Genomic DNA, 24,985 nt, shown 5'->3' on the forward strand with positions numbered 1-24,985 from the left:
CGAGGCCTAGCTCAGGGAGATGCCCGCTCGGCACAGGCCCTCCAGACAAGGCTGTGCCCAGCTCCAGGATGCTGAACTTCGCTCAGCCCAGTGACTCTTCTTCCCAACAGGGAAGATCACACCAAGCACGCACACTTCCAGCATTACACGCTGCCTGGGGCCCAGCCCTCCATCCCGAGTCCCCTCTGGGACCATCTCTGCTGGCCTGTCAGCCCCTTTGGGGGGTCCCTGCGGCTACTGCTTCCGGGGCTAGGCAGGTTTGGGAAGCACGTATTGTTTGAGAGGGTCTGGGAAAACCTGGGCCCACCCCACCCAGAAGAACACACTAAAAACACCATCCTCCTTCCCAAGCTTGCCCACGCAGCATTTCTTACGGGCTTGGCTCTCCCGGAGGGACCCCCTTGTGTTCAGTGCCTGGACCGTAGAGAGCCCCAGCTCCCGGCCACAGCTGAGCGTGCGGTTCTGCATCTCCTGCTACCGCTCGCACTGAGCCCAGGGAAGCCGTCTGCCTGCCACAGCCTTGCTGCAGGCTCCTGTGGGCCAGGTAACTTTTCAAGCCACACAGGAGGCTCTGCCCACCCCCTGCCCTCTCCTCGTCCCCTCTCAAGTGCTTGGCCTTTAAGTCAAACCACTCCCATCTGCCAGAGTGCCCCCCACCACAGCTCCCACTACGTCAGCCCTGGATGGGAGAGGGTGGCCCCAGAGGCCAGACGTGCTCACGGGAAGGTCCCTCTCCCAGACCAGGGGGTGGCTGGGATGGGGGGCAGGGCAACTGGGACTGCGGGAGCGAACAGCTGGACCACCAGGACTGCAGCGTGTGGGGGTGCCACACTGGGCCATCCCCGTAGCTGGTCACCAACGTCCTAGTCAGGCTCCCACTGTGCCCTCCCTGCTGCTAGGGGCTCAAGGGAGTCCCCCAGACTCCACCCCTACTCCCTGCTTCTCAGGCCAAGGACCACACGGGAAGGCAGAGGCGGCCTTGTCCAGTGCTATTTATTGAGTCCTTCGTCAAACGCAAGAAAAGACTTGCCATTCGTCACAAAGGGGGTGGGCTGAGGTCTGCTGTTGGGGGTTGTGGGCAGGGAAGGGCTTGAAGTTCCAGAAGACAGGCAGCCAAGCCAGCCCTTCACACACATCGGACAGCTGATGGGCACGGTGTCCAGCAGGACCCTGTCCGTCCTCCACAGGCAGTGCCCCCGAGTCAGGGCTGGAGGGCGAGCCTCCCCCCAAGGGAGGTAGGAGCCCCCAGGGCCCTAGGCTCAGGCCGAGCACCAGCACAGTTGTGAGGCCCCAGGAAGGGAGGGTGGGATGTGGCAGGGCAGAGCCTGACAGGGCAGAAGGGGGTGCAGAACGAGAGCAGGGCTCCTGGGCACTGCCCAGCTCCCAGGGCTCAGCCTTGGCCATCCTGGCAGGGCCGGGGTCAAAAATAGAGAGCAGGCTCACTGCGGTAGTCTGAGAGGTCACTCTGACTGGCAGGGGTGAGCTGAGAGAGAGGGACACAGAGGGAGCCGATGGGGCTCATCCAGAGGTTAGGGAGAACCGCCCCCACCCCCCGTCCCTTGCCTGTCCTCCTAGCCCCAGCCCCGCTCACCATGACCTCCTTGGGTGCTGGTTCTGCCTCCCTCGGAGCCTGTACCGGGGTCTGCTGCTGCCATTTGTTAAAGGCCATGGAGTGCTTTGGAGTGTAGCTGGACAGGCCTGCGGGCCAAGAAGCACGTGTGGACGTGTGGCCCAGGCCACACCCTGGGGCACCCACTCCACAGGTGGGCACTCACCTGAGCTGCCGTCCGGCAGGCGAGGGCTCTCAGGCCCCACCCTGTTCACAAAAGTGGCTCGGGGCAGGAGGAGCGCAAAGGGCTTCTCCACCACCCCATCTGAGCTGGACTCCTCCTCCTCCTCTTCCTCTTCCTCCTCCTCGGCCTCGTTCTGGGCCTCAGCCTCCTCCTCCTGCACCAGGGAGCTCTCGGGGGGGTACTCAAAGGTCGTCTGCAGGCGCTTGTCATTGAAGGAGATCTTCATCTATGGGCAGGAGGCACATCAGCGGGGCCCGGCTACCTGGCCACCAGTGGACCTTGAGCCTGACAGCTGGGCCCAGTGACCCCGAAGAACACGGCAGAGGTTGTCAGGCCTGGGCAGGACCTGAAAGGAGGAGGAGCTGCCCCTCATCAGAGACCACTCCTTTCCCTGTATCCTATAGGGCCGGGCCAGAAGGACCCCAGGAGGATCGGGTCTGGATGCCCATGGCAACCCGGGGCCAGTGTGTCCAGAAACCTGCGTCCCAGGCCTAGGCTCAAGTCACCTCGAGTAACCTACCCTTCCCAGGGACCAGATTGTAGCCCCAGCAGGAGCCCAAAGTCTCAGGGTCTCCAGAGCTTCTACGGCAGCTCCCAGGGTGGAAGGTCTGCCTTCTCAAGGCAGCACCAGCCACGCTTCCTTCCTAGCGGCTCTGCTACGGCAGGAGCAGGGTCCAGGTGAATGTACTTCGGGGCCCGCACCCTTGGAGGCCCTGCCTTCCCAGCGGTGAGCAGTCCCCACTGTCGGCTAGGGCCTCTCTCAGGGCTGAGCTCACATCTTGGCTCACCAGCCCCCTGAATGAGGCACCTGCACAGTCCAGCATGGACCACCATGGCTGGGCAAGGACTGGGCACACCCAAGCCCCGGGGTCCCCACGAGGTGACAAAGCAGGTTGGCTGGCACACCTAAGCCCCAGGAAGGTGGCACCAAGGGCCATCACCCTGTTTCACAGACTGCCTCAGAATTAGAACAAAGCTGCCCCCCCGTGGGGGCTGTGGTGACCCTTTCCTCCCATCTGGACTACCGTCTGGCCCTAGTGCCCTCGTCCACTCTGCAGGCCGTAGAACTTCACGCCTGAGCAAATCCTCTCCTCTCCCACCGGCCTCAGAGTCCAGGCCAGGCTGCTGGTCCTGAGAGGAAGCGGGGTCAGGAACGAGCAGGACTGCAGGCAGACCTTCGCCCACCCTGACCCAGGACCCCGTCCCCACAAGAGCCCCAGGCCTGCTCAGCAGTGCCCAGCCAGGCCCAGTGGGCGGGTAATGAATACGAGAGCTGCCGGCCTACAGCAGATGGGACCAGCCCTGCGGCAGCTCGAAACATTAAACTCCTGAGCAAGGACACCAGCAGGCAGCTCAGGTTCCTCCTCCCGCCTTGGAAGGAGCCACAGTCAGGAGCTGGGCCCCCAGGCAAAGAACCATGGGACCTGGGGACAGCAGGACACGGAGGGGCCTCACAGGAAGGCTGGACTTATAGCCTGGGCAGCAGGGGGACCCACGGCACTAGCCTCAGGGGGCAACGCCCAGCGGAGCCAGTGTCCAGAAACAAGGGTACCTCCTCCCATCACCCCACCGCGCTTCTCCCATGGCCACACGAGCACAACCCCACGGCCATGGGCATCCCCTTCTCAGCGTGGCGCACACATGGACATCCACTGGGCAAACCTCGGGCCCAAGCCCCGTCCTCTTTGTCCCAGCCCGCTGCACATACAAGCGGTCACGGATAAGAGCAGACAGGTGCAGACCACCCAGGTCAGCCAAAAGCAAGAGCAGAATACCTGTTCCTGTCACTTGAAGGCGTCCTGTCCCTCTACCTGCCCTGCCCCCCCAGGCCTGCCCCAGCCCTCCAGCTGCATCCCCCTAGGCCTAGCAGGACAGAAGCCCAGGGCAGGATGGGACTGCCAACCCAGGGACCTCCCCCTGCCCCAAGACTCCACCATGAACAGGGCTTCCAGTCTCCTCTGGGTCCACGGCATTGTCCTCAACGACCCTGGGCCCTCCAGGCCCATCCCCCACCACGGAAGACACAGGAAGGGCTGGCTGCCAGGGCCCAGCCGGATTAGCGTGCCCTCATTCGTCCACATGACCAGCTCCTAGTGGGGAGACCGAGGGGGCTGGGCACACATGGGCACTGAGCCTGGCACAGCCTGGTCAGGCGGGGGCAGGGTGGTGCTCCCAGGCCACTATCTGCACCCAGCTGAGGCCCCGGGCTTGGATCACATCCCACTTCCCCTTCAGTCTCCACACTCTACAGCCAGTGGGGGTCACAGGCCTCCTTGGGGGTGCAGGTTGCTGGGTCACAGGACAACCTGTGACGGCATTGGTGGTTCAGTGGTAGAATTCTCGCCTGCCACCCTGTGACGAATGCTGCCAGGAAGGGGCCTTCGGCTCGGGGCAGAGGAACCGGGCGTGGCCGGGGCCGGCACTGGCGCACACCTGGCTGGGGGGGGGGGGCTTCACCCGCTGCGCCAAGTGCAGCCTGCAGGTGGTTTCTGGCTTGGCCCACCTCCAGCTCCCACAGGCCCTTTGCCCCCCTCACCCCGCCCTACCAGTACACACCCAGCTTGGGTTACCGAAGGGCGTCCACCCTGGACTCTGGTCTGAGAGCTGGGTCCAACCAGCCCCTGCCGGCAGTGAGGGATTGCCCTGCCCTCGCTCGCCAGCCCACCTCTGCCTCCTCCCATCCCCCACTCAGTCTGCCCTCTGGGAGGCCACCCCACACAGCCTCTGCCAGAGCTCCCACAGCTGCTTCCCGATCCTCCCAGTCTAGTGCGGCACCGGCCCAGGGCAGACCCTCCACCAGGGTGAGGGGAAGCTGGCGGAGCAGGGGCCAGCCTGCTCCCGTGGCCTCTGGCTCTGGAAAGCCCACTGCAGAAGCCCTACGGGGGCTGGGAAGGGTGAGAAAGGAGGGAGAAGAGACACAGCCAAGGCACTGGGGGGTGGGAGGGCACGAAAGGGCCAGTGGGGAAGTGGGCTCCTGAGGGCCGCCGGCCACACCACAGCCCTAAGGACTGCAGTGAGGCTGAGGGCCATGACCACCCGGCAAAACCAGGGTGCTGGGGCAGCACTTCTTCCACGGCTGAGGCCAGATGGCCCAGGGTGTCACAGACTGAGCTCTGGGGATGTGGACACGTTCAGGCTGGCAGAGGACCCACAGGTCGGGAGGTGAGGAGGGCAGATGGGAAGGGAGTCACCAGACCCGCAGGAGCCTGGCCAGGTGGCCCCTGCAACGGGGAGAGGCCCACACAGCACCAAGCCAACGACCCTTCGGGAGGCGGGGGAGGGCAGCAGCTGGACGGTCCCACCAACCACTGCCTGTGGGCTGGGGCAGCGGTGAGAGGAGGCCCGGCCACCAGGCCCCACAGCGGTCAGCCCCTGCCTGGCCATCAGGGGAGGGACAGAGAGGGCATCTGCAATTCTGCCAAGAGACAACCAGTAGGGACAAGTCCCCCCCCCCGCAGGCAGGCCTCCTAGGTGCACTGTCCACTGGGTACCCCCCGCCTCCGCAGACAGGCCTATAACTCTCCGGGTCCAGCAAGGGCACAACAGCCCACACTGACCAGCCGGCTCAGGGGCAGGCTGCCCAGGAGAGCCGGACCTTACCCACCGCCTGGGAGAGGCCCCAGCACCTCCCACCACCACCCCGGTCAGCCAGCCATGTGGGGGTCAAGGTGGGCCCCGAGGTCCCCAGTCGGGATGGGGACACCAGGACAACGGTCCAAACCACCTGCTGGCTGGAGTGGTCCAGCAGCCCAGAGCCCAGAGGAATAGCAGGAGGAATGCCCAGAGACTTGAGTCGGGGAAAGGAGCACACCCGCAGCCCGAGCCCAAGCCAGGAGCCTACTCCGAAGGCCTGGGTAGCCCCACGCCTTGGCCCCACGCAACAGGGGTTCTGGCTCTTCACGGGCTGGGCAGCTGGTGCAGGGGGTGGGGCAGTGCTCACAAGCCAGAAGTCACCTCCGACAGATAGTGCTGCCTTGCCAGGCAATCCATCTGGACCCCCAACGTCCTCAGGCTGGCACAGAGATAGGGGCCAGGTTGGTCTGAACGGCTCTCCACTCTGGGCCAGGGCCTGCTTCCTCCCACCGCTTCCTCCTGCTTTCTCACCCCAACCCTGCCACAAACACCCCCCACAGTGCTCTCATCAGCGGGGGGAGGAATGAATGGGGGCTCTAGAGACAGAAACTAGCACTCAGTTCCTGCCGCACAAGCTCCACGACCTCCAGCCACCCTCAGGTTCCTCACCTACAAGGTGGGGGGCTGTTATCACCTCCACTTCTTGGGGCCAGCACGGAAAGGTACTGCCTCCCAGTTCAGGGTCAACCACCAGGAGCAGGAGCAGGGAGGTGGGGCTGACGACCACAGCTAAGGGCAGGAGCTAGGGTGGGAGGGCTGTGGCCCACAGCACTACAGAAAGGGTGAGTCAAGGTCAGGCAGGCAAGATGGGCCCACCGGGAGTGCCAAGGCAGGTGGGTGTGGATGCCTGTCCCAGCAGATGGAGCTGGCGGGAGCACCAACGCCCTCACCCAAGGAGGGGAGGGTACGGAGGAAGAGCAGGGCAAGGCCAGCCCACGGCGGAGGGAGGAGGTGGCTCACGTGCTTAAACAACCAGCAGGCACCAGTGATGGGGGCTTCAGTGACACAAAGCACATCACCAGCCCCATCATCCTGAGGAACCTGAGGGTGGTGGCAAAGGTGGCTTCAAGGGTGAGCCAACGGAGAAGCCTGCCAGGTGGCGTCTCAGTTCCAGGGGAAGGCACACCTGCCCCCACCTGCGGACGGGGGTCAGGTGGGGCCGGCTGTGGCATTTGCCCCCGCGCCAGACTCAGGTGCTAGAATGACCAGGAAGAATCTGAGGAACGTTGTCTTGTGCCCAGAGGGTTCCGGGCCACTGGGCCACTGGGGATTGACTCCAGCAGGGGTCCTGGTCCCGCAGCTGCATATCTCTGCGCCTGCGGCCCAGCCTCCCCGGTGAGGGGGAGGGTCTACGCTGCTTCCGGCATCACCCCCCAGGCCTGGCACACACTAGGAGGTCAAGAAACGCTTGCATGAAGCCAGCTCCTGCTAAGCTCCAGGCCACATGCCTTCTGGGGGAGTTGACAGTCCCCCACGGAATAGTTCCCAGTGCTGCATCCTGAGGCTGACAGCGGGGTAGGGATCTGATCACACCCGAATCACTGGCCTCCTGCGCCTTCCCACTTCTGTCCTGGCACCTGCGACCCACGTAGGCCAGGACTCCAGAAGACCCAGCCAGGCTACACCCTCAAAGCCAGGGCCAAGGTGGAACCGACAGGCCCAGAACTACTTCTTCCAACTGCACCCACGATAAGACAGGTCTGCCCCGCCAACCCCAGGTGCAGTCACAGGAAAAGGCCGCCATGGTGCTGGCTCTACTGGAGCCCAGACCAGGGATCGCCCCTCCCCAGCTCAGCCCTCCTGGAGCTTGCATGGCCGCCCAGTCGGGGTTTCCTCTGGTCCCCACAGAAGCCACCCCCCCGCCAAGCCAGGTGTCACCTCTCTCCCTTGCTCCCCCACTGACCTTCTTTCTCGAGGAGCCGGCCTTGGTGAGGCAGGACTTCTCCAGGGCCAGGTAGCCACCGATCACCTCAATCTCATGCACGGTGGGGTAGCGCTTCTTCAGTGTGGTCCCCAGGGCAGTGGGGGGAACTGACAAGTCGCCCGCCTCGTCCTCCTCAGCCTCCTGTGGCCTGGGCTCCCCATTGGCCTGCAGGGACCCTGGTTTTCTCTTGGGCACCACAGTGAAGGTGTTGCCACTTAGATGCTGGTGCCCTGATGGGTGCCCGGGCCCGGCGGGGTGCAGGGGGCACCAAGGAGGCCCAGCAGCTCCTGAGCAGAGCAGTTTGGCTTCCTGGGGGACCTCATCCTCCGAGTCCACCTCATCGATGAAGGTAACAGGCAGTCCTGGCCTCCCAGGCTCCCTGCCGCTCTTGGCCAGGCTGGGGACCCTGAGGCCCTGGGCAGGCTTAGCTTCGTCAGCAGCCAACGGACATGGGGATGGTGAGGACAGCTTCTGCCGCCTAACAGCCTGGTCCAATAGGGCAGTAGCTGGCCTGGCGCAGGCCCCCTCCTCGACCCCCAAGGGGCTCCTCCCTCCAGTAGGCACGCTGTCCCTTCCAGGCACCAGCTGGGCTTCAAGCTCCAGGCTTTGGGAGGACCAGCCAACCTCTCTCTCAGGCAGCCCCCCAGTCTGCCTCCCTTCAGGAGGGGGAGCCCCAGAGTCCTTGCGCTTGGGGATGAACAGGAAGGAGTTTCGGGAGTTCACACGGAGGCTGGCCAGGGCCCGGGCCTGGAGGTCCCCAGCAGGAATCATGTCTATGTCTGGCTTGGAGGCCCGCCGAATCTCAAAGGAGTCATTGGCGCTGGTGGCCGCGGAGACCCACTGGCGCTGGCTGGGAGTGGCACTGGCAGGGTTGGGTGTGGGCAAGGCCAGGGACGCGGCTGGAGTGGCACTGGGGGTCCCCCGGCTGGGGGGCGGGTGGACCGGGGTCTCCCCGGATTCCACCTTTGGCTTCCACTCGCCCGGCCCAGGTGCGGAGCCCGCGAGGCCGTTGGCAGCGCCGGCTGGGGACTCGGGGGCTGCAGGCTCATTCGGGAGCGGGCGAGGGCCAGCGCTGTGGTGCAGGCCCCGAGGGTGGACGGTGAAGGAGTTGCTGCCGGTCCTCTGCAGGAAGTCGCTGCGCCGCGCCCCGGGGCCTGTACCACGGCGCTCAGGCTCGAAGCAGGCTGCGCGCTCACCCACGCGCGAGGCGGCGGCGCCGGGATCCCGCGGGGGCGGCGGCGGCGGCGGGGTGCGGCCGCGCTCCGGGCTCCCGCGGCGGACCGGCGCGTCGAACTTCTGGAGCAGGCGGCTGACGCGCCCGGGCGGCGCCGGCGCCTCGTACACGAGAACCTCGGCGGCGCGGATGCGGGCGGCCGGGCCGGGGCCGGAGCCGGCGGGCGGGAAGCCCGGTGCCGACTCGATGATGAGGATGTTGTCGGCGTGGATGGTGCGCACGCCGGGCACGCGGCGGTACAGTTCCAGCAGCTGCTGCACCGGCCGCGGCCCCGCCGGCCCCTCGCCGCCGCCGCCCCGCGTCCCGCGCCGCCGCTCCGACTCCAGCCGCATGAACGGGTTCTCGCGCAGCGGGCCCAGGCTGTCGGCCAGCACGAGCCGCTCGGCCGTCGGCCCCGAGGGCTCCGCCGCGCCCGCCTCCGCCCCGGTCTCAGGCGCCGCGCTCCCGCCCAAAGCGGCCAGCTTGGCCCGCTTCCGCTCCAAGATCTCCCGTTTCCAGGCCGGCAGCGCGGCGCGGGGCCCTGGGCCCGGCCGCCCCAGGCCGGCCATGGTGCGGAGCGGGCGCCAGAGCCAGCGCGCGCCGGGAACTGCGGTCGCCGCCCGCCGCCGGCCTTCGCGCCGCGGCCACGCCCCCCGGCCGCCGTCTGTCGGGGCGGGGCCGGCTCGGACCCGCCCCGCGGCCCGCGGCCCCACCTATGGCAGCGGAGGGCGGCCGGCCGCGCTGATTGGAGACTGCTCTCCCGGACCTGCCTTTCCCGGGGGGCCTAGCTGGATAGCGCCCGTCTCCCGAGCCGGCTTCCATTGGGGAAGGCCCTCCTGGACACGCCCCCCACCCCTCGCCGCTCATTGGCGACCCCGCTTCCGCCTCTGCGCCATTGGCCCTCGGCGGCCGGAGGGCGGAGCCCGGCGGGGGTGGGTCCAGGCGGGCGGTGCCAGCCGGACCCCAGCGCTCAGCCGGGTGGGTGACCTTGGCCGAGCTCGGTCCTTCCTCATCGTGCCAGTACCCAGTCCACCTGTTCCTCACGCTCAGAATCCAGTGGAAGAAGGGCCTGCCCGGGACTGGAAAGCTGTCCGCGCTGGTTCAGGGACTGCCCATCTGTGGTCCTAGCTCTTCTGCGGGACTTCGTGGAGATGCCAATGCTGTAGCCCCACGCAGTGCTGAGTTGCTTCTCAGGAACCCCTAGCTCCTGCCAGCCCCGGGAACTCACTCTTGCTTACACAAGCGGGAGAAGCCCTTCCCCACACTTCGCCAGCCAGGGCCCACCGAGCAGGGCAGGAGTGCAGAGGCTGCAAGGAGACACAGAGAAGGCTCCCCGCACACAGCTCTCCAGTGCGGAAAGCCGGGCGAGTCAGGCTGTGCACTATGCCCTGCCTCCCCACACCACTCCTCTTTCTTTGAACTTCCCTCATCCCAAGGCTAGAAGGGGTGCCAGTGACCTTCAGGGCACAACTTCCTCGCCCACGTGCCATGAAGAACCAACCACACTTGGAGGCGCAGGGGAGCCAAGGGAGCATGTTGCCTGCCTTCCCCCTTACCTCTCCTGCACTCAGCACTTGCTCAGTAATAGCACTACTGCGTGCAACAGCACCCACCCTTCAGGGACAGGGCTCCAAGGACACTGGGGCTCTAGATAGACTGGAGGCAGGTTTCAACCTGGGGTGCCCTCCTCAGCTTCTGGGTCCCATGGTTGTCCACACTACCACTCTTTAACAGTGACTTACTCCTTTCCACTCTACTAAGCCGAGAAAACACACTGGATTTTAGCCTTCCAGAAGTCACGCTTCTCTTTGTCAGGACTCTGGTCAAATGACTTTTCCAAAGGAAACGAAGCCTTCCTATGCTCACTACTTCTACACCAACAGGATCACTCAATTCTGAATTATAGAATGAAGCAGGATAGGACAAAATATGCAACCTAAAAATAACATTAAAAGAAAACTTGCCCCCAGGGTGCTTGGCTGGCTCGGTCAGAAAAGCATGCGACTCTTGATCTCGGGGTCCTGAGTTCAATCCCCATGTTGGCTGTAGAGATTACATAAATGAACTTTAATAAAAATAAAAAATAAAATAAACACTCTGGCAATGTTCACCTTCTATCTGATTTTGATGCAAACATGCCAGTCCTCGGTAGAAAGCATGTTGCAGCCGTGGCACAAACCAGACCAGTCTCCAACACAAGTATCTCAGTGGCTCAGCCGGTTCAGTGTCCACTCCAGCAGAGGGTCACAAAGCTGTTTCACTGAAGGAAGGGTCTGCAAACCTGTGCTGTAGAGGGCCAGACAACAAATGTCTCTGCTAGCGGTTCTCATCAGGGACAGTTTTGAATCCCAGACTTGTTAATGTATGCAGATCCTTCTTGCCACGAGTGAGGGGGCTCCTGGCATCTACTGAGTAGAGGTGAGACGCTACAATGCTCAGAACAGCACCCCCACCCCGCCCCAATGAAAGAATGATCTGACCCAAAAGGCCAAGAGTGCCAACTGCAAGCCACATTCATTTTCTGTCACATGTTGTTTTTATAACCCTTTGAAAATGTAGAAATCACTCTCAGCTAATGTACTCCCAGTACAAAAAGAGGCCTCAGGCCAGTCTGACCCCTGCTGCACAGTAAGGCCTACGAGGACCACACACTGGCAGGAACACAAGGCTCTGATGTCACACAAACTACTCAGCAGGTCCTCAACACAGTCCTACCCTATGTTGTCTTCACCCTGGTCACCCGGCCAGGAAGACAAACTTCTCCGAGGGAACGTCCCCATCCACCAATGAAGCCCTAGTGCATTCTAGTCTCCCACAGTCAGCTTTGTAACCAGCTACGTGACACAGGGGGGCGCATCTCAACACTCATGTGATTTCACCCTCAAGAGTTCAGGCAATCACTGCCCATCTCAGCAAAACATTCTTATTTTATTTTTATCTCAGCAAACGTTCTCATTTGGCACTTGACTGGCATTAAAGACCCCAGGCCAACAAACGTGGGCCAAGACCATTTCCAGGTCTCAGTGCCTATGAGCGTTAGCGATGCTCCTCTCTTCCATCCCTTAGGAAGGCCTAAATCTGTCCCAGGTGTGCTAACAGTGCTGGCCACAAGGTGGTGGAAAAGTTGCGATCAGCTGGGACGGGAAGCCAAGTGGTGCTTTATAAGCAAAGTTCTCTCAGGCGACAGATCTCCAAATACAGGGTCCCAATCATGCTTACTCAACGTACTTCTGTCTGCCTGGAATAAAGACAGGGCCATCCTCCCCCAGTAGCTCAGGGGAGGGGATGCAAGCTCATTTACGCTTTTCAGAGCTCAAGCATCTAAGTAAGTCTTGTCGGATGGACAGGGCAGTGAGCTCTTAAGTGAACGCTGCGGGGCAGAGGAGACCCTGAGTCAGGCTTTGCAGCCTTTGCACAGGGAGTCCTTTCCCAAGATCCATGAGAATACTCAGAGCCCATCAGGACATCTTACATATATGCATTTTCCAACTGTCAGAGGAATTCTGCACTGTCTGGCCTGGGTCCTTCTCCGCATCTCAATTCAAAGATTCGCTGTTCAAAGCATGAAATAACGAGAAACACATTTTAAGGACCAAGGCTGCTCTTTCCAGCCCCGCTGAGGGGGCCATATTAGACATGGCTGGTACAGAGAAAACTGGGCACTGGCCAGGACGGGAGCTGGCTTTGCTTTCAGACCCAGACTTCTCCTTTGGTGCGATGGAGGTAGGACCTCAGCCTGGGGTCCAGCATCCTAGCCATGCAGAGTCCCCTCTCCGGCCTTTCTGCGAGGCTAGTTGACCCGACAGGCGCGGATCATGAGCAGCTGCAGGAGAATGAAGACTGGAGACGTGATCAAGCCGAACCAGAGCTCCCGAGTCTGCTCCACCAGCTTCTGGCACAGTAACATCTCGAAGACAAACTTGAGGCTAAGAACCGTGAGGACCCAGAAGAGGCGGAGCACGGCCAACCGCTTCTCTCCATCCTGGAAGAGGCGCACCGACACGATGGTGGTGAAGTAGGTGCTGAGCCCATCGGCAGCAAAGAAGGGCACAAACACGTTCCACCAGGAGAGGCCGGGAGCCAGGCCGTCCACACGCAGTGCCAGCAGCACGGAGAACACCAGCAGGGCCAGCAGGTGCACGAAGATCTCGAAGGTGGCGAAGCCCAGCCACTGCACCAGTTCCCGGAGCGAGAAGAGCATCGCGCCGGCTGAGCGCGGGCCCGGGCCCGGGCGAGCGTCCCACCGGCGGGGCTGCTCCTCCTCTCCCCGCGGGCCTCGCCGGCGCCTGCCGCCGTCGCTGCTGCGGCGAGCGGCGGCCAGCGAGCGGCTCCGGCTGTCCCGGCCCTCGGCCCTGGCGTGACGCCACTACCCTAGCCCCAGCTCGGGACCCAGTACCGGCCGCTAGCGGACGCCCGCCTCTCCCGGACGCCATGCCCTGCGGGGCGCGGTCTGAGGGCGTCACTTCCGGCCATCACCGGAAGTCGGAAGTCCAAGCGGTCCGGGCCGCCCAGGCTTGCGCGAGTGTTAGGAGGCGCGGTACCCGGGTGCGGGCGTCCCTCGGCCGCCCGGATGCCGAGCCCGGGGCTTCTGGTGCTCTTCGGCAGCCAGACAGGCACGGCTCAGGATGTGTCAGAGAGGCTGGGCCGCGAGGCTCGGCGCCGGCGGCTCGAGTGCCGGGTGCAGGCCCTGGACTCCTACTCAGTGGTGAGGGCGCCCTAGGGTCTCGGCGGGGAGACCGAGCTGCCTGGGGCGCCAGCGCCGCGTCCGAGCCCTCGACCGCAGGGCGCCGCATCTTGTCCGGCAGCGGGCCCTTCGTTTGTGGCGGGAAGACTTGGGGACAGTGGCTTGGCTTAGCATCTGGAGGGAGGAGCGGGCGAGGTGGGAGGGGGGACCCTGCAAGGGAGGAGGCCGGCCGGCCGCTCGCGGGTGCTCACCGAGACCTTCGGTCCCGCAGCCCCGAGGGAAGCGGGGGATGCCTAGTCATTGCAGCGCGAGGTCTTACACGTGTGTCTTTCCGTTGAGGTGAATCTGATTAGGGAGCCCCTGGTGATATTTGTTTGTGCGACTGCAGGCCAAGGGGACCCTCCCGACAACATGAAGGTAAGGCTGACCCGAAGGCTCTGCCCAGGCGCTCAGGTCACTGCGCGGACCCTCGCTCCGTTGTCTCTGGCCGGGAGTCCCGGAAGCACAGGAAAGCTTCCCCTCCTGTACCTGCTGCCCATTGGCTATGGATTTGGAAGGGTCTCTTCGGATGGAGCTGGGGGCTCTGGCTGTCCTCGCTAATAAACGCTTCACAGGCCACCGAATAGCCTTGATCTCCATTTTAACCCTTAATAGTTTCTCTAGGGCTGTCTGTGGATCGGGTCTGGGTCTCTGTGTGTATTTCAAAACCGTTAGACCTTCCCAGAACATTCTTCTATTCTTTGAACATCTTTTGAGCACACCTTCTACTCCAAGCATGATCCAGCGCTGGGAATCCGGCCACGAACCTATTTCTGCCCTCAGGGAGCTCACCGTGTGGCAAAAGCAACCACCTTCACAGGCAGTTACGATGCTAGGAGATGCCTGTTGCCAGGGAAAGTACCAGATGTCAGGGGCATTAGTAGAAGCTGTGCAGCCCAACCTAAGGACTCAGGGAGAGCTTTCTGGAAGAAAGGCGTGTAGGCTAAGTCCTGAGGATAAGTGGGGGCTGGCCAGGGAAGAAGGAGCAGCCTGTGCAGCAGAGAAATGACCAGCTCTGGGAAGAGTAGAAAGCAGTTATGTGGGACAGAGGCAAGGAGAGCATCGGGGTGGGAGGGGAGAAGAGAGGCAGGAGGCCGGAACTGATCCCAGGGAGCCCGGCAGCCACAGTAAGGTGGACGGACTCGATGTGAAACGCCGTGCAATCCACTGGGGACAAGGCCACATTTGCACTCAAGCAGAACTGCCACTTGTCAATAGGGAGGGTGGGCTGTGGAGCAGGAACAGTTCCAGAGGACACACGGTACAGGCAGGACTGGCGGCCTGGACCAGGAAGGCGGTAGACAGTAGAGAAGAAGAGGGGCGCTCCAGAGATGTCAGGGTGGAACCAAGAGGACATGGACTCAAACGGGGACTGGGGCTCGGGGGCCGGAATGGACGGTAGTTCCAGGCACAGAGACCGAGACCAGGGAGGTCAAGGGCTGGGTGTCGTTCAGGTGGGGATGCAAGGTTAGGAGGCAGCTCTGGCAAGGATCCTGGGTGAGGCTTGAGAAAGGAGGCTCCTCCCTCTCTCCGGAGACAGGTAGCCCTGAACACCAAGGGCATGAGAGGTGGAGGAAAGCCTGAGAGGGCAATAAAAGTGGCCCCAACAGCAAACAGGGAGTGTACCAAATCCAAGGTCAAGGGCACAGAGGTGACTCCTGAGAGGAAGGTTTCCAGCTCTCAGAGCTGCACAGAAGTAAAGTAAGATAAGGCCTGAGCAGCACTGGCGGGGTTTATCAGCAAAGGGACTGCTGGTGACTTTGGGGAGACCAGTCTCAGGGACCCACAGGGAGAGAAGTGGGTCATGGGGCCAACAGCTAAGTGAGTGGAGAGGATCTTAGGAATGTCTTTACATTAAATGAAAAGGCGCCTGGATGGCTCAGTCAGTTAAGCTTCTGCCTCTGGCTCAGGTCATGATCCCAGGGTCCTGGGGTCAAGCTTCTCCCTCATGCCTCTCCGCCCCCAGCTTGTGCTCCCTTGCTTGCTTCCTCACTCTCTCTCAAATAAATAAATCTTTTTTTTTTTAAAGATTTTATTTATTTGACAGAGAGAGGAGACACAGCCAGAGAGGGAACACAAGCAGACGGAGTGGGAGAGGGAGAAGCAGGCTCCCCGCTGAGCAGGGAGCCTGACGTGGGACTTGATCCCAAGACCCTGGGATTATGACCTGAGCCGAAGGCAGACGCTTAACAATTGAGCCACCCGGGCATCCCTAAATAAATAAAAACTTAAAAAAAAAAAGATGAGAGAAACCTGTTAAATGCTGGGGGTGAAAAAAAAAAACAAGCAAAAAAAAAAAAATGCTGGGGGGTGGGGCGACGGGGAGAAAGAGGCTTAAGATTGAAGAGCAGGGTCCCAGCAGGGGTGGTACGGGAGAGTACGGGACACCTGGCGCCGTGACTCCGACACAGTCAGGAGCGGCCTCCTCGGACAGGAAGAGGAACAGGGGAGAAGCCAGATCTGAGGGGACCAGAAGCAGGAGATGAAGGGTGGATGCACGAGGCACAGGAGGGAAGGGGAGACGAAGACATCTGGGAGGTCAGCTGGGCTGGGGTGCAGACCGGGTATCAGACGCCAACAGCATGAAGGAGGCGATGGCCGTCCCTGGATGTGGTGGACACATTCGGCGGCAGGCACAGACCCCACCGTGGAGACGGTCAGGACAGAGCCCTCCCCAGTCAAAGCAGGGCCCGGAGGCTCCTCGGAGAGGCTGCAGACTGAGGTCCCGGGGACACGGAGGAGGGGGCTGGTCCCTGCTGGAGACCGGCTCAGCGACCAGCTGTGTACTGAACGGGAAGGCTCTGGCTGCCTTGCCTTGGTCCTCAGAGCCTTGAGGTCAGGCACGCACTCCCAGGCAGTGGACAGGCGGAGCCCTCTGTCGGGAAAGGGAGTCACCACAGTGGAAAACCTAGCAGGGTCCTGGCCGGGAACCCACAGTGGGTGGCAGGCCTGAGCTCACGGTTTCCTGTCAGTTTCTTAAGTACAAGGAGACTGGGAGGAACCGCCATGCCCTCGAGAAATGACGCCGCGGAAAGAGACCGAAGCGCTTCGGGGGACATAAGCGGGAGGAGCAGAGGCGGGGGAGCCCCTCCAGAGCCCGCACCCAGGGAACAGGAGCGCGTGAAACGGGATATGCCTGGAAACGGAGGAAACACTCCGGAAAACTTGAGAAGATTAGAGAGCAGAGTTGAGATCTTCTGGAGAGTTTAACAAACAGTGAGCTAGGACACGAAGCAAATCAAATCCCTGAGGTCATCCGAGTAGCCTCAGGTGAGCCATAGGGTGGGAAGAAACAGGCCGAAGAGAGTCACAATGTCCCCGAATGAGTGCCTGGGAGAGAAGGGCACCTGGGGAAGGCCTGCCTGGAAGGAAAGGCTCCCGCCGAGGCACGTCGTGGTGGGTTGCAGCCCTTGGGCACAGACAGCAGGACACGGCAGGACACTGGCTTCTCGGCCCCCGTGGCTCAGCTGGACCAGCTTGGAGCAGGGGCTGGGGCTCTTTGGAAAGAAGGTTTCCCGTGGAAGCGCAAACCTGCGGGTCCCTGTGGAGGGAGGGCACGGACGTGCTCGGGTGCAGAGCTGCGAGAAGTGTACCTTCGCTGGGCCTCTTCTCAGGGAGCACCTAAAGGGCTTCAGGAAACCGGTCTCTAAGGAGGTGTGCGCCGGAGAGGTCCCGGGAGGCAGAGCGGGCACAGTCCCCGGTGCAGCGGGCAGACCCAGGACAGGGCCGGAGTCCCTCTACCTCAGAGGGCTTCTGTTTCTGGAGATAAGCAGCAGAAGGGAGGTGGAGTGTCCGGACATCGTGGAGCACACACAAGCAGGTGTTGCCAGGGCTCTGGTCTCCATGGCTGAAGGTGACGGAACTCCGTCACCATGTTGGGCAAGTATGCCTGGAGGCTGGGACAGAGTGTGGCCCAGGACATGCTCCCATGAGGACCCCAGGCAGGAAGGAGAGGCACTGGGCTGTGACCTTGGGGGTCTGGGTGTAAGGCTGCTGGGATGGGCAGATGCATGGAGATGAGGGTGCCCAGGGATGGGGACAGTTCTGGGTCCTTGGCGAGCACAGTGAGTTAGGTGGGGAGCCATCGGGGCGGCAGTGAGTGTGAAGCACACTGATGGGGGCTCGGGGCCAGGAGCGGGCTCCAAAGGAGAGAAACTTCCCCTTCCACCGACCACTGACGGGCTGCAGGGCCTGACATCTCGGCCCAGAGGGGTGCCTGTGGCGGCCTGAGCTTCAGAGCTGGGGGTGGAGGGGTGTCCAGGACACAGGACTGTAGTGTGAAGGAGTAAGCCACCCGCGGGGGAGACCCAAGCAGGGGCGGGTGCTTCCCCCACCTGGGGAGAGCGGTGGGAAAAAGCTGTGGCCTTCCTGGGGTGGACCTCAGGAGCCTTTTCCCCAGGGGCCCTCTGCCCCGATGGGGCGGAGCTCCACGTTCTGGTGGTGGCTCTGGGGCAGCTCACTTGCTGTTTTTTTTGCTTATCTTTTTTTTTTTTTAAGATTTTATTTATTTATTTGGCAGAGATCACACGTAGGCAGAGAGACAGGCAGAGAGAGAGGAGGAAGCAGGCTCCCCACTGAGCAGAGAGCCCGATGTGGGGCTCGATCCCAGGACCCTGAGACATGACCTGAGCTGAAGGCAGAGGCTTTAACCCACTGAGCCACCCAGGCGCCCCCTATCGTTTTTATTTAAAGATCTATTTATTTGAGAGAGGGAGGGGAGAGGCAGAGGGAGTGAATCTCCTGTAGTCCTCAGTGTGGTGCCCAGCCTGGGGCTCTATCTCAGGACCAAGACAGGAGATGAAACCAAGCCCCCTGGGGCAACTTTCTTTTGTGTGATTTTTCTGCTTTTTCCCAATTCCCCCCCCCCACCCCCACCGCAATAGAATAAAAAAGTGGTGTTGTTTTAATAACAAAGGTCTAGAGGAACAGGGTGGCTCCAAGAGGCGGCGTCTCCCTACCGGGCCCTGGGACCCCATTGCTCAGAGCAGGGCCTCTACCCTCTGACTTGTTGGCTTCTGGCTGCAGAATTTCTGGAGGTTCATATTCCGGAAGAATCTGCCACCGACCGCCCTCTGTCAGACAGACTTTGCTGTCCTGGGCCTCGGGGACTCCTCGTACGCCAAGTAAGTAGGGGCAAGAGGGCCACTGGCCTGCAGGGACTGTCCTCCAGGTCGAGCACAAAGTGTCCCAGTACCAGGACTGATGACTCAGCCCCCAGGGCTCCCGCTGGACCTTGGGCGGGCACCAGGCTGTCTGTCCCGCTTCTGCAGTGACCACCGGGGAGCATCTGGGTTTTGAAGGGTGCTTGGGGTGCAGACTGGAAGCTGGCAGGCAGCAAAGGGGGGTCTTCTAGGGCAGGGGGTGATGTCTGGACCTGCGCAGCATCCTAGGTTGATATGGGACCCAGGGCAGCAAAGGCCCACTGACTCCCCACTCTTAGAAAAACACGTAGTCAGGAGATTGTGGACTTACAAAGAGCACAGAGAGCAGTGGGAACAAGCGAGGGGCACAGAAGACCCCCCAGCCCCTGGGAGCCACTCAATAGCACTACTTCCCTGGGTACGGTGTGGCCTCCTTGGCCTTTTTCTCTCTCGGGTTTTCAGGACACCCACGTCCTAAGCAGAGAGTACTACTGCTTTCCTTCTCAGGGCAGCGCCGAGGGCTTTGCATTGAAGGGAATGCGAGTTGGCAGGTCGCTGAGACGTGGGCACTCCTAGCTGTGCGGCGCAGGGGCTGAGGGAGGGCCGGCTGGGCACCGGCGCTGGATGCCGGGTGCGGGGTGCCAGGTGCCGCAGCCTGCAAAGCCAGACGCAGCCGCTGCAGGGCTGGGAGGGCTCAGGCGAGGAGGACGGGAAGCAGCGGCAGCAGGACAGTCCTCTGCTGGGTGGGGGTCTTGTTCCGTGCCTCTCGCAGACACTTGTGCACGGTGGCAAACAGGCTGGAGGGTGGGTGGGGGTGGGGAGCCCCTCCTGCCGATAGCCTTCCCCAGCCCATGAGGCTCCATGGGCTCATTTGGGGCTGTTTCCCCTTCACTGCCCTGCGGCCCGGGCTGGGTGTGCCCAAGCCTCCCTCCCTCTCCAAAGGTTCAATTTTGTGGCCAAGAAGTTACACCGTCGGCTGCTGCAGCTCGGGGGCCGTGCCCTCCTGCCCGTGTGCCTGGGCAATGACCAGCACGAGCTGGGGTGAGTGGGGTGGGGGGCGCTTTCCTGCAGGCCCAGCCATGAGCAGGAGTCCCCAGGCTAGCATGCACATGCTCTTTCTTCAGGCCTGATGCTGCCATCGACCCCTGGCTGCACGATCTGTGGGAGAAGGTGCTGGCACTGTACCCCGTGCCCCTTGACCTTGGTGTGATCCCCGCCGGAGTCCCGTGAGTGTGGGCCGACAGGTGCAGCGGAGCAGCCTGGGCCCTGCCGACAGCCTGACCAGTGTGTGCCCTCTCCACAGTTTGCCCCCCAAGTTCACCCTGCACTTCCTCCCGGAGGCCCCCAGGATATGCTCTGAGGAGCAGCATGGGGCCGGCACAGACCCTCCAGGTCCACCTTCAGAGCAGCAGCCCTTCCTGGCACCCATGGTCACCAACCAGAGAGTAACCGGCCCCTCGCACTTCCAGGATGTTCGGCTGATCGAGTTTGACATTACAGGCTCCGGGCTCAGGTGAGGGGCCCGAGACACGAGATGGGCGGTGGCCAAGGGCTGGGCTGCGGGGCTGGGGGTGCGGGTCAGGCAGCAGGGAGACACTTGCCCCCAAGGACCCCTCTGCCAGCACCCTCCCTGCACCCCCGGTGCCCTGCGTACCCCGGCCCACTCTCCCAGAGGCTTTCCCACACAGCTTTGCAGCCGGCGACGTGGTACTAATCCTGCCCGAGAACCTGGCCAGCGACACCCAGCAGTTCTGCCGGGTGCTGGGCCTGGACCCAGACCAGACCTTCACCCTGCTGCCTCAGGAGCCAGGTTAGTGCGGGGGCCAGTGGGGGCCCAGCGGTGGGCACGTGCTCTCCCTACCCTGCTGGGGTCCGCTGGCCCGCTCAGCCCTCCCCCTGCCCTCCCGCTGCAGGTGTGCCCTGCCCCGCACAGCTGCCCCAGCCCTGCTCCGTGAGGCACCTTGTGTCACACTACCTGGACATTGCCAGCGTGCCCCGCCGTTCCTTCTTCGAGCTCCTGGCTTGTCTCTCTCCCCACGAGCTGGAGCGGGAGAAGCTGCTGTACTTCAGCTCCCCTCAGGGTCAGGAGGAGCTGTACGCCTACTGCAACCGGCCTCGCAGGACCATCCTGGAGGTGTGAGCAGCTGTGGGCAGGTGGGCGGGCCCAGGGCTCCGAGCCACAACCTCGAGGGGCTGTGCCGGGCATGCCCACCCGAGGCCATGTCTGCCCAGGTGCTGTGCGACTTCCCGCACACGGCGGGAGCCATCCCTGCAGACTACCTGCTGGACCTCATCCCCCCGATCCGCCCGCGGGCCTTCTCTATCGCCTCCTCTCTGCTGGTGAGGGCCCATGGGGCAGAGCCCAGAGCTGGCCTCAGGGATGCTGGGTAGGCCGCAGGCAGGTGTATTGGGGAGTGGGGGGCCCCCGTTCTTCCACGTCTACCCCACATCTGGGCCCAGCCCTCGGGGGAGTGGGTAGAGCTTGAAGCCAGGGCGGACAGAGGCCAGGAGAGCCCGGTGGAGCCAGGCAGCCACCGTACCATCCCCCAGGCTCACCCGTCCAGGCTGCAGATCCTCGTGGCTGTGGTGCAGTACCAGACACGCCTCAAGGAGCGCCGCCGGGGCCTCTGCTCCTCCTGGCTGGCCTCGCTGGATCCTGGGCAAGGTGACCCCTGTTTTCTGGAGGGGCGCATAGAGGACTGGGCCTGGGGCCTCCGTTCTCCCCTGTCCAGCACGGCCAATCCCAGGCTAGGGCGCTGGTCCTTGGCACCCCTTCACGCCTCCTCTCCTGCCGTAGGACCTGTCCAGGTGCCGCTGTGGGTGCGGCCCGGGGGCCTGACCTTCCCAGAGACACCAGATACACCCGTAATCATGGTGGGCCCTGGCACTGGCGTGGCCCCTTTCCGAGCAGCTGTCCAGGAGCGCGTGGCCCAGGGCCGGAATGGTGAGCACACAGGATCTCGGGCAGGGCGGCGGCTGGGGCCTGCAGAGCCAAGCCTTGAGGCCACCCTGTGTTCCCCCAGGAAACTTTCTGTTCTTCGGCTGCCGCTCGCGCCACCAGGACTTCTACTGGGGGGCTGAGTGGCTGGACCTAGAGAAGAGGGGCTCCCTGACACTCTTCACAGCCTTCTCCCGGGAGCAGGTGGGTGTGCTTGGAGGGGCGGGGAGGGGGCCACGAAGCAGTCTCACCCCCGCCCCCTGCCCCATCCCTGTAGGAGCAGAAGGTGTATGTGCAACATCGGCTCCGGGAGCTCGGGCCGCTGGTGTGGGACCTGCTGGACCGCCGGGGCGCCTACTTCTACCTGGCAGGGTGAGCCTGGGCCGCTGGGTGGGGATGGCGGCCAGCCCTTCCAGGGGGTCCCAGCCGCACTGAGCCCTCCTGGCCTGTCCCTTCAGCAATGCCAAGTGCATGCCCGCAGACGTGTCGGAAGCCCTGATGTCTGTCTTCCGGGAGGAGGGCGGGCTCTCCAGCCCTGATGCAGCCGCCTACCTGGCCAGGCTCCAGCGGACACTGCGTTTCCAGAGTGAGACTTGGGCCTGAGGAGCCATCTTGCCGGCCTGGGCTCCTCTAGCCACCGCCCTCTGGGAGGCCGCCATCCTCTCCGCCTCCCTCTCCCCCAAGCCCCGTCCCCTGCACAGCCTCGCTCTGGTCCACCTGGGGCTCTGTCCTCAGCCCCGACGCCACTGCCCATGCGGCACCCCACCATGTCCCCATCCAGGGTTCCGGGCTCCTGCTGGCCTTTTCCCACTGGCCCCAACATGGGTCCTGGTCAGGGTGGTCTGTGGACTGCGCCACCCTGCATGGGGACGGTGCCTCAGGAAGGAGCGGGCAGCCTGACAGGCATCGGGGCTCCCCAGACGACACAGGAACCTGGGGGCTGGGGAACCCCAGGGAGCCTTCTGAGGTGGTGCAGGGTCTCTGGGAGTGCCACATGCCACCCCCCTTTGCCCTAGGGGACAATGGGCTCCCAGCCACCCTCTGCCACCAAGCACCTGGTGCCACCTCAGGGCCTCACGGGGCTCTGGCCAGGCTGGAAGTCAGTGAGGGTCAGAGCAGAGGGAGGAGGCCCCCAGCCAGTCAGACTTTCCCCGCCCTAGTCCTGGAAAGGCTCAGTAAAAATATTGTGGGCTCTGGTGGGCTGTTTCTGACATGCTCTTCCTTCTAACTGTCTTGGTACCTTGGTGGGGAGGGGTGGCGCTGGGGACCCCCAGTGGGCCTGGATGGGGCAGCTCCTGTGACCTGGGGGCCCGCAGTGGGTCTGGGTGGGACGGCTGTCCATGGTGGGCACTGTGCACCATTGCTCTGCCATCTTTGCTACAACACTTAGGGGTCTGATTCTGCTGTGATGTGTGCTGGCTGTTTGCCCACTTTGTACAGCTCTGCCCTGTTTCTGTCAAGCCCAGGGCAGCCTTAGGCAGCCCTGGAAGGAAGGGTGGGTACTGTCCATTCCCTCCCTGCCTGGTGCGTAGCAGTCCTGGCAGGGGGAGGGAAGGTGGGGGCGGGGCAGCCATGGTCCCCACCCCTGGGAGGGGCCTTCAGGATCCCCAGGGGAATTCCTGTAGGAGGAGTCAGGCTGGCTGGTCTACTTAGAGAGCTGCTCCCTGGAGTCTGTGTGTCTGTCCGTCAGCTGTGAACACAGGGGTGGGCGGTGGCCACGCCTGGGCCGGGGCAGATCCGGAGAAGATAGCACCCGTGGGCCCAAGAGCTGTCCTGTCCGGAGCCTGGGACAAGTGCTGGGGCCCAAGTGCCGGTGACTTTCTAGGGTGGGGCAAAGGAGCCCAGCGCAGGCCAAGGCTACGGCTGCTTTGAGGTCAGTGCCAGACCCTGCCCGTGTCCAGAGGGCCACGCTGACCTTCACATCCCCAAACACCCTGGCTGCCACCCTGGGAACCCCAGCCACCCATCCGGACCCCTGCCCCAGGGCCCCCATTCATGGCCCCTGTGACCTCAGCTCTGGACTCAGCGGTCTGCCTTCAGCCTCTCTCGGCCCTGAATGCCTAGCCCCCCCACGCCAAGTGTTGGCAGACGAAGAGTTGGACGGCAGGGTTCTTAGGAACCCCCAGGGTCCTGGGGCTCTAGACAGTGAGCCCCTGCTAGGGGCCAGAGCTGCAGCCTGCCCCTGGGCTGGGCAGTCAAAGGAGGAGGATGGCGAGGGGCAGGCGGGAGAGTCGGGGGAGGAGGAGTGCCCCATCTGCACAGAGCCCTACGGGCCCGGGGAGCACCGCCTGGCCCTGCTGAACTGTGGCCACGGCCTGTGCGTGGGCTGCCTGCACCAGTTGCTGGGCACAGCCCCCAGCGCCAGCCTGGGCCAGGTATGCTGCCCGCTGTGTCGCCAGAAGACGCCCATGCTTGAGTGGGAGATCTGCCGGCTGCAGGAGGAGCTGTTGCAGGCAGATGGGCCCCAGGGCCCCCCGCCCCCTATGCCCCCCGCTCCTCCCCCGCCCCGGGGTCCCGGGCCCTGGGCCTCCCTAGAGCACCGCTACCAGCTGCGCTTCCTGGCAGGGCCCGTGGGCGGCCAGGGCTGCCTGCCCTTCCTACCGTGCCCGCCCTGCCTGGGTGCACGGCTCTGGGCCTTGCGGGAACGAGGGCCTTGCCCCCGCCGCCTTGCTCTGTCGGGCCTGCTGGCCCTGGAGCTGCTGGGCCTGTTGCTGGTCTTCACGCCACTCATGCTGCTGGGGCTGCTCTTCGTGCTGCTAGACCGTTCCGGCCGCTGAGTGGGGCCTCCCACGCCTGCGACCGGCACCACTGGGGCCTCAGACGATCCTGGCTGCCGCCGGACCAGGAGACCCAGGCTGGCCCTGAGGCCTGATGACTGAACTGAACAGCCGAGACTGGCCTCCATCCAGACCCAGGTCTGGGGCCAGGCCACCCAGGAGCCAGAGACGTCCGACGACCCTGCCGCCTGCCGCAGACTACCGGTGCCCACGGGCAGTGCTGTAGGAGGCCTGTGGCCAGGCCCATACCGACAGCACACGGTCTTCACTGCTTCTCCCCGCCCCACCCGGCCCATCTGCAAGAGGGACACGGCGGACACGAAAGTGAACCCAGAAGGCTGGTAGTGAGCGGACTCCTTGGCAAGGGGGGGCCCTGGGGGGGCTGCGGGGCCCCCAGCTTGCGTTCCAGATAAGAGCCGGTGTGTATCCCCTGAAGGGCAGGGCAGCAGAGGGGAGGGGTGCGTGCCGTGCCAGCTCAGGCCACAACAGCTTCCTCGCTCACTGGGTCAGGACCCAAGGGGCTGGCGGGAGCCGCTGGGCGTCGGGCACGCGTCTCTGAACCACTAGTCCTTGGGGCTGGACGGCACTGACCCGAGGCCCCTGAGTGCCCCGTAACCTCCTATCATTGAGCTCGGGGCCTTTATCTAAAGGACAGACACAATCAGCACGACCCCCCAGGGCCACGGGCGACACGCTGAGTGCCCTGCCCAGCACGAGAAACGGCTGTCGGTACACAGCACCTGCGACCGAGGCCTGGCCGCTGGGTTCTTACCGCCTCTATCCCTTCTTCAGCCCCGCTGGCCTCCCCAGCCCTTCCCTCCTCCCTCCCACCACAAAGTTTCC

At 63.4% G+C, this 24,985-nt stretch overlaps 4 protein-coding genes across 5 annotated transcripts; 2 read left to right on the forward strand and 2 right to left on the reverse strand.

Moving 5' to 3' along the window:
* Positions 1 to 975: 975 nt before the first annotated feature.
* On the reverse strand, positions 976 to 9,263 carry TPRN (taperin). Of its 2 annotated transcripts, XM_032866308.1 has the most exons (4): positions 7,330 to 9,257; positions 1,776 to 2,019; positions 1,592 to 1,698; positions 976 to 1,483 (listed from the first exon to the last, which is right to left on the reverse strand). In XM_032866308.1, the coding sequence occupies exons 1-4, from the start codon at positions 9,130 to 9,132 to the stop codon at positions 1,421 to 1,423; spliced, it is 2,217 nt and encodes a 738-aa protein (XP_032722199.1). In that variant the 5' UTR covers positions 9,133 to 9,257; the 3' UTR covers positions 976 to 1,420. The 2 variants fall into 2 exon arrangements, with proteins under 2 accessions (XP_032722199.1, XP_032722198.1); XM_032866307.1 differs by having other exon boundaries at positions 976 to 1,698; positions 7,330 to 9,263.
* A 1,740-nt stretch (positions 9,264 to 11,003) lies between these two features.
* On the reverse strand, positions 11,004 to 12,985 carry TMEM203 (transmembrane protein 203). Its single transcript, XM_032866309.1, has one exon. The coding sequence runs from the start codon at positions 12,762 to 12,764 to the stop codon at positions 12,354 to 12,356; it is 411 nt and encodes a 136-aa protein (XP_032722200.1). The 5' UTR covers positions 12,765 to 12,985; the 3' UTR covers positions 11,004 to 12,353.
* Positions 12,986 to 13,085: 100 nt separating this feature from the next.
* Positions 13,086 to 22,576, forward strand: NDOR1 (NADPH dependent diflavin oxidoreductase 1). The gene is made up of 14 exons (XM_032866310.1): positions 13,086 to 13,268; positions 13,587 to 13,664; positions 18,312 to 18,409; positions 19,370 to 19,468; positions 19,552 to 19,653; positions 19,731 to 19,940; positions 20,116 to 20,237; positions 20,341 to 20,561; positions 20,660 to 20,767; positions 20,978 to 21,092; positions 21,225 to 21,371; positions 21,451 to 21,569; positions 21,643 to 21,737; positions 21,824 to 22,576. Exons 1-14 carry the CDS (start codon positions 13,134 to 13,136, stop codon positions 21,966 to 21,968), a joined length of 1,794 nt encoding a protein of 597 aa, XP_032722201.1. The 5' UTR covers positions 13,086 to 13,133; the 3' UTR covers positions 21,969 to 22,576.
* On the forward strand, positions 22,388 to 24,379 carry LOC116872458. The gene is made up of 2 exons (XM_032865592.1): positions 22,388 to 22,464; positions 23,191 to 24,379. The coding sequence occupies exons 1-2, from the start codon at positions 22,388 to 22,390 to the stop codon at positions 24,140 to 24,142; spliced, it is 1,029 nt and encodes a 342-aa protein (XP_032721483.1). The 3' UTR covers positions 24,143 to 24,379.
* Positions 24,380 to 24,985: the final 606 nt, after the last annotated feature.

The sequence above is a fragment of the Lontra canadensis genome, unplaced genomic scaffold (assembly GCF_010015895.1).
Source record: "Lontra canadensis isolate GAN:19392208 unplaced genomic scaffold, GSC_riverotter_1.0 scaffold30, whole genome shotgun sequence".
Lineage (NCBI taxonomy): Eukaryota > Metazoa > Chordata > Mammalia > Carnivora > Mustelidae > Lontra > Lontra canadensis.

Coding starts and splice junctions, on each gene's coding strand:
- TPRN (XM_032866307.1), bottom strand. CDS start 9,132: ATGGCCGGCCTGGGGCGGCCGGGCCCAGGGCCCCGCGCCGCGCTGCCG. Junction 2,020..7,329: donor CCGGCTCCTCGAGAAAGAAG/GTCAGTGGGGGA, acceptor TCCTGCCCATAG/ATGAAGATCTCCTTCAATGA. Junction 1,699..1,775: donor CCTGCCGGACGGCAGCTCAG/GTGAGTGCCCAC, acceptor CTTGGCCCGCAG/GCCTGTCCAGCTACACTCCA.
- TMEM203 (XM_032866309.1), bottom strand. CDS start 12,764: ATGCTCTTCTCGCTCCGGGAACTGGTGCAGTGGCTGGGCTTCGCCACC.
- NDOR1 (XM_032866310.1), top strand. CDS start 13,134: ATGCCGAGCCCGGGGCTTCTGGTGCTCTTCGGCAGCCAGACAGGCACG. Junction 20,768..20,977: donor CTATCGCCTCCTCTCTGCTG/GTGAGGGCCCAT, acceptor ACCATCCCCCAG/GCTCACCCGTCCAGGCTGCA. Junction 21,570..21,642: donor CAGCCTTCTCCCGGGAGCAG/GTGGGTGTGCTT, acceptor CCATCCCTGTAG/GAGCAGAAGGTGTATGTGCA.
- LOC116872458 (XM_032865592.1), top strand. CDS start 22,388: ATGGGCTCCCAGCCACCCTCTGCCACCAAGCACCTGGTGCCACCTCAG. Junction 22,465..23,190: donor GGGCTCTGGCCAGGCTGGAA/GTCAGTGAGGGT, acceptor GTGACTTTCTAG/GGTGGGGCAAAGGAGCCCAG.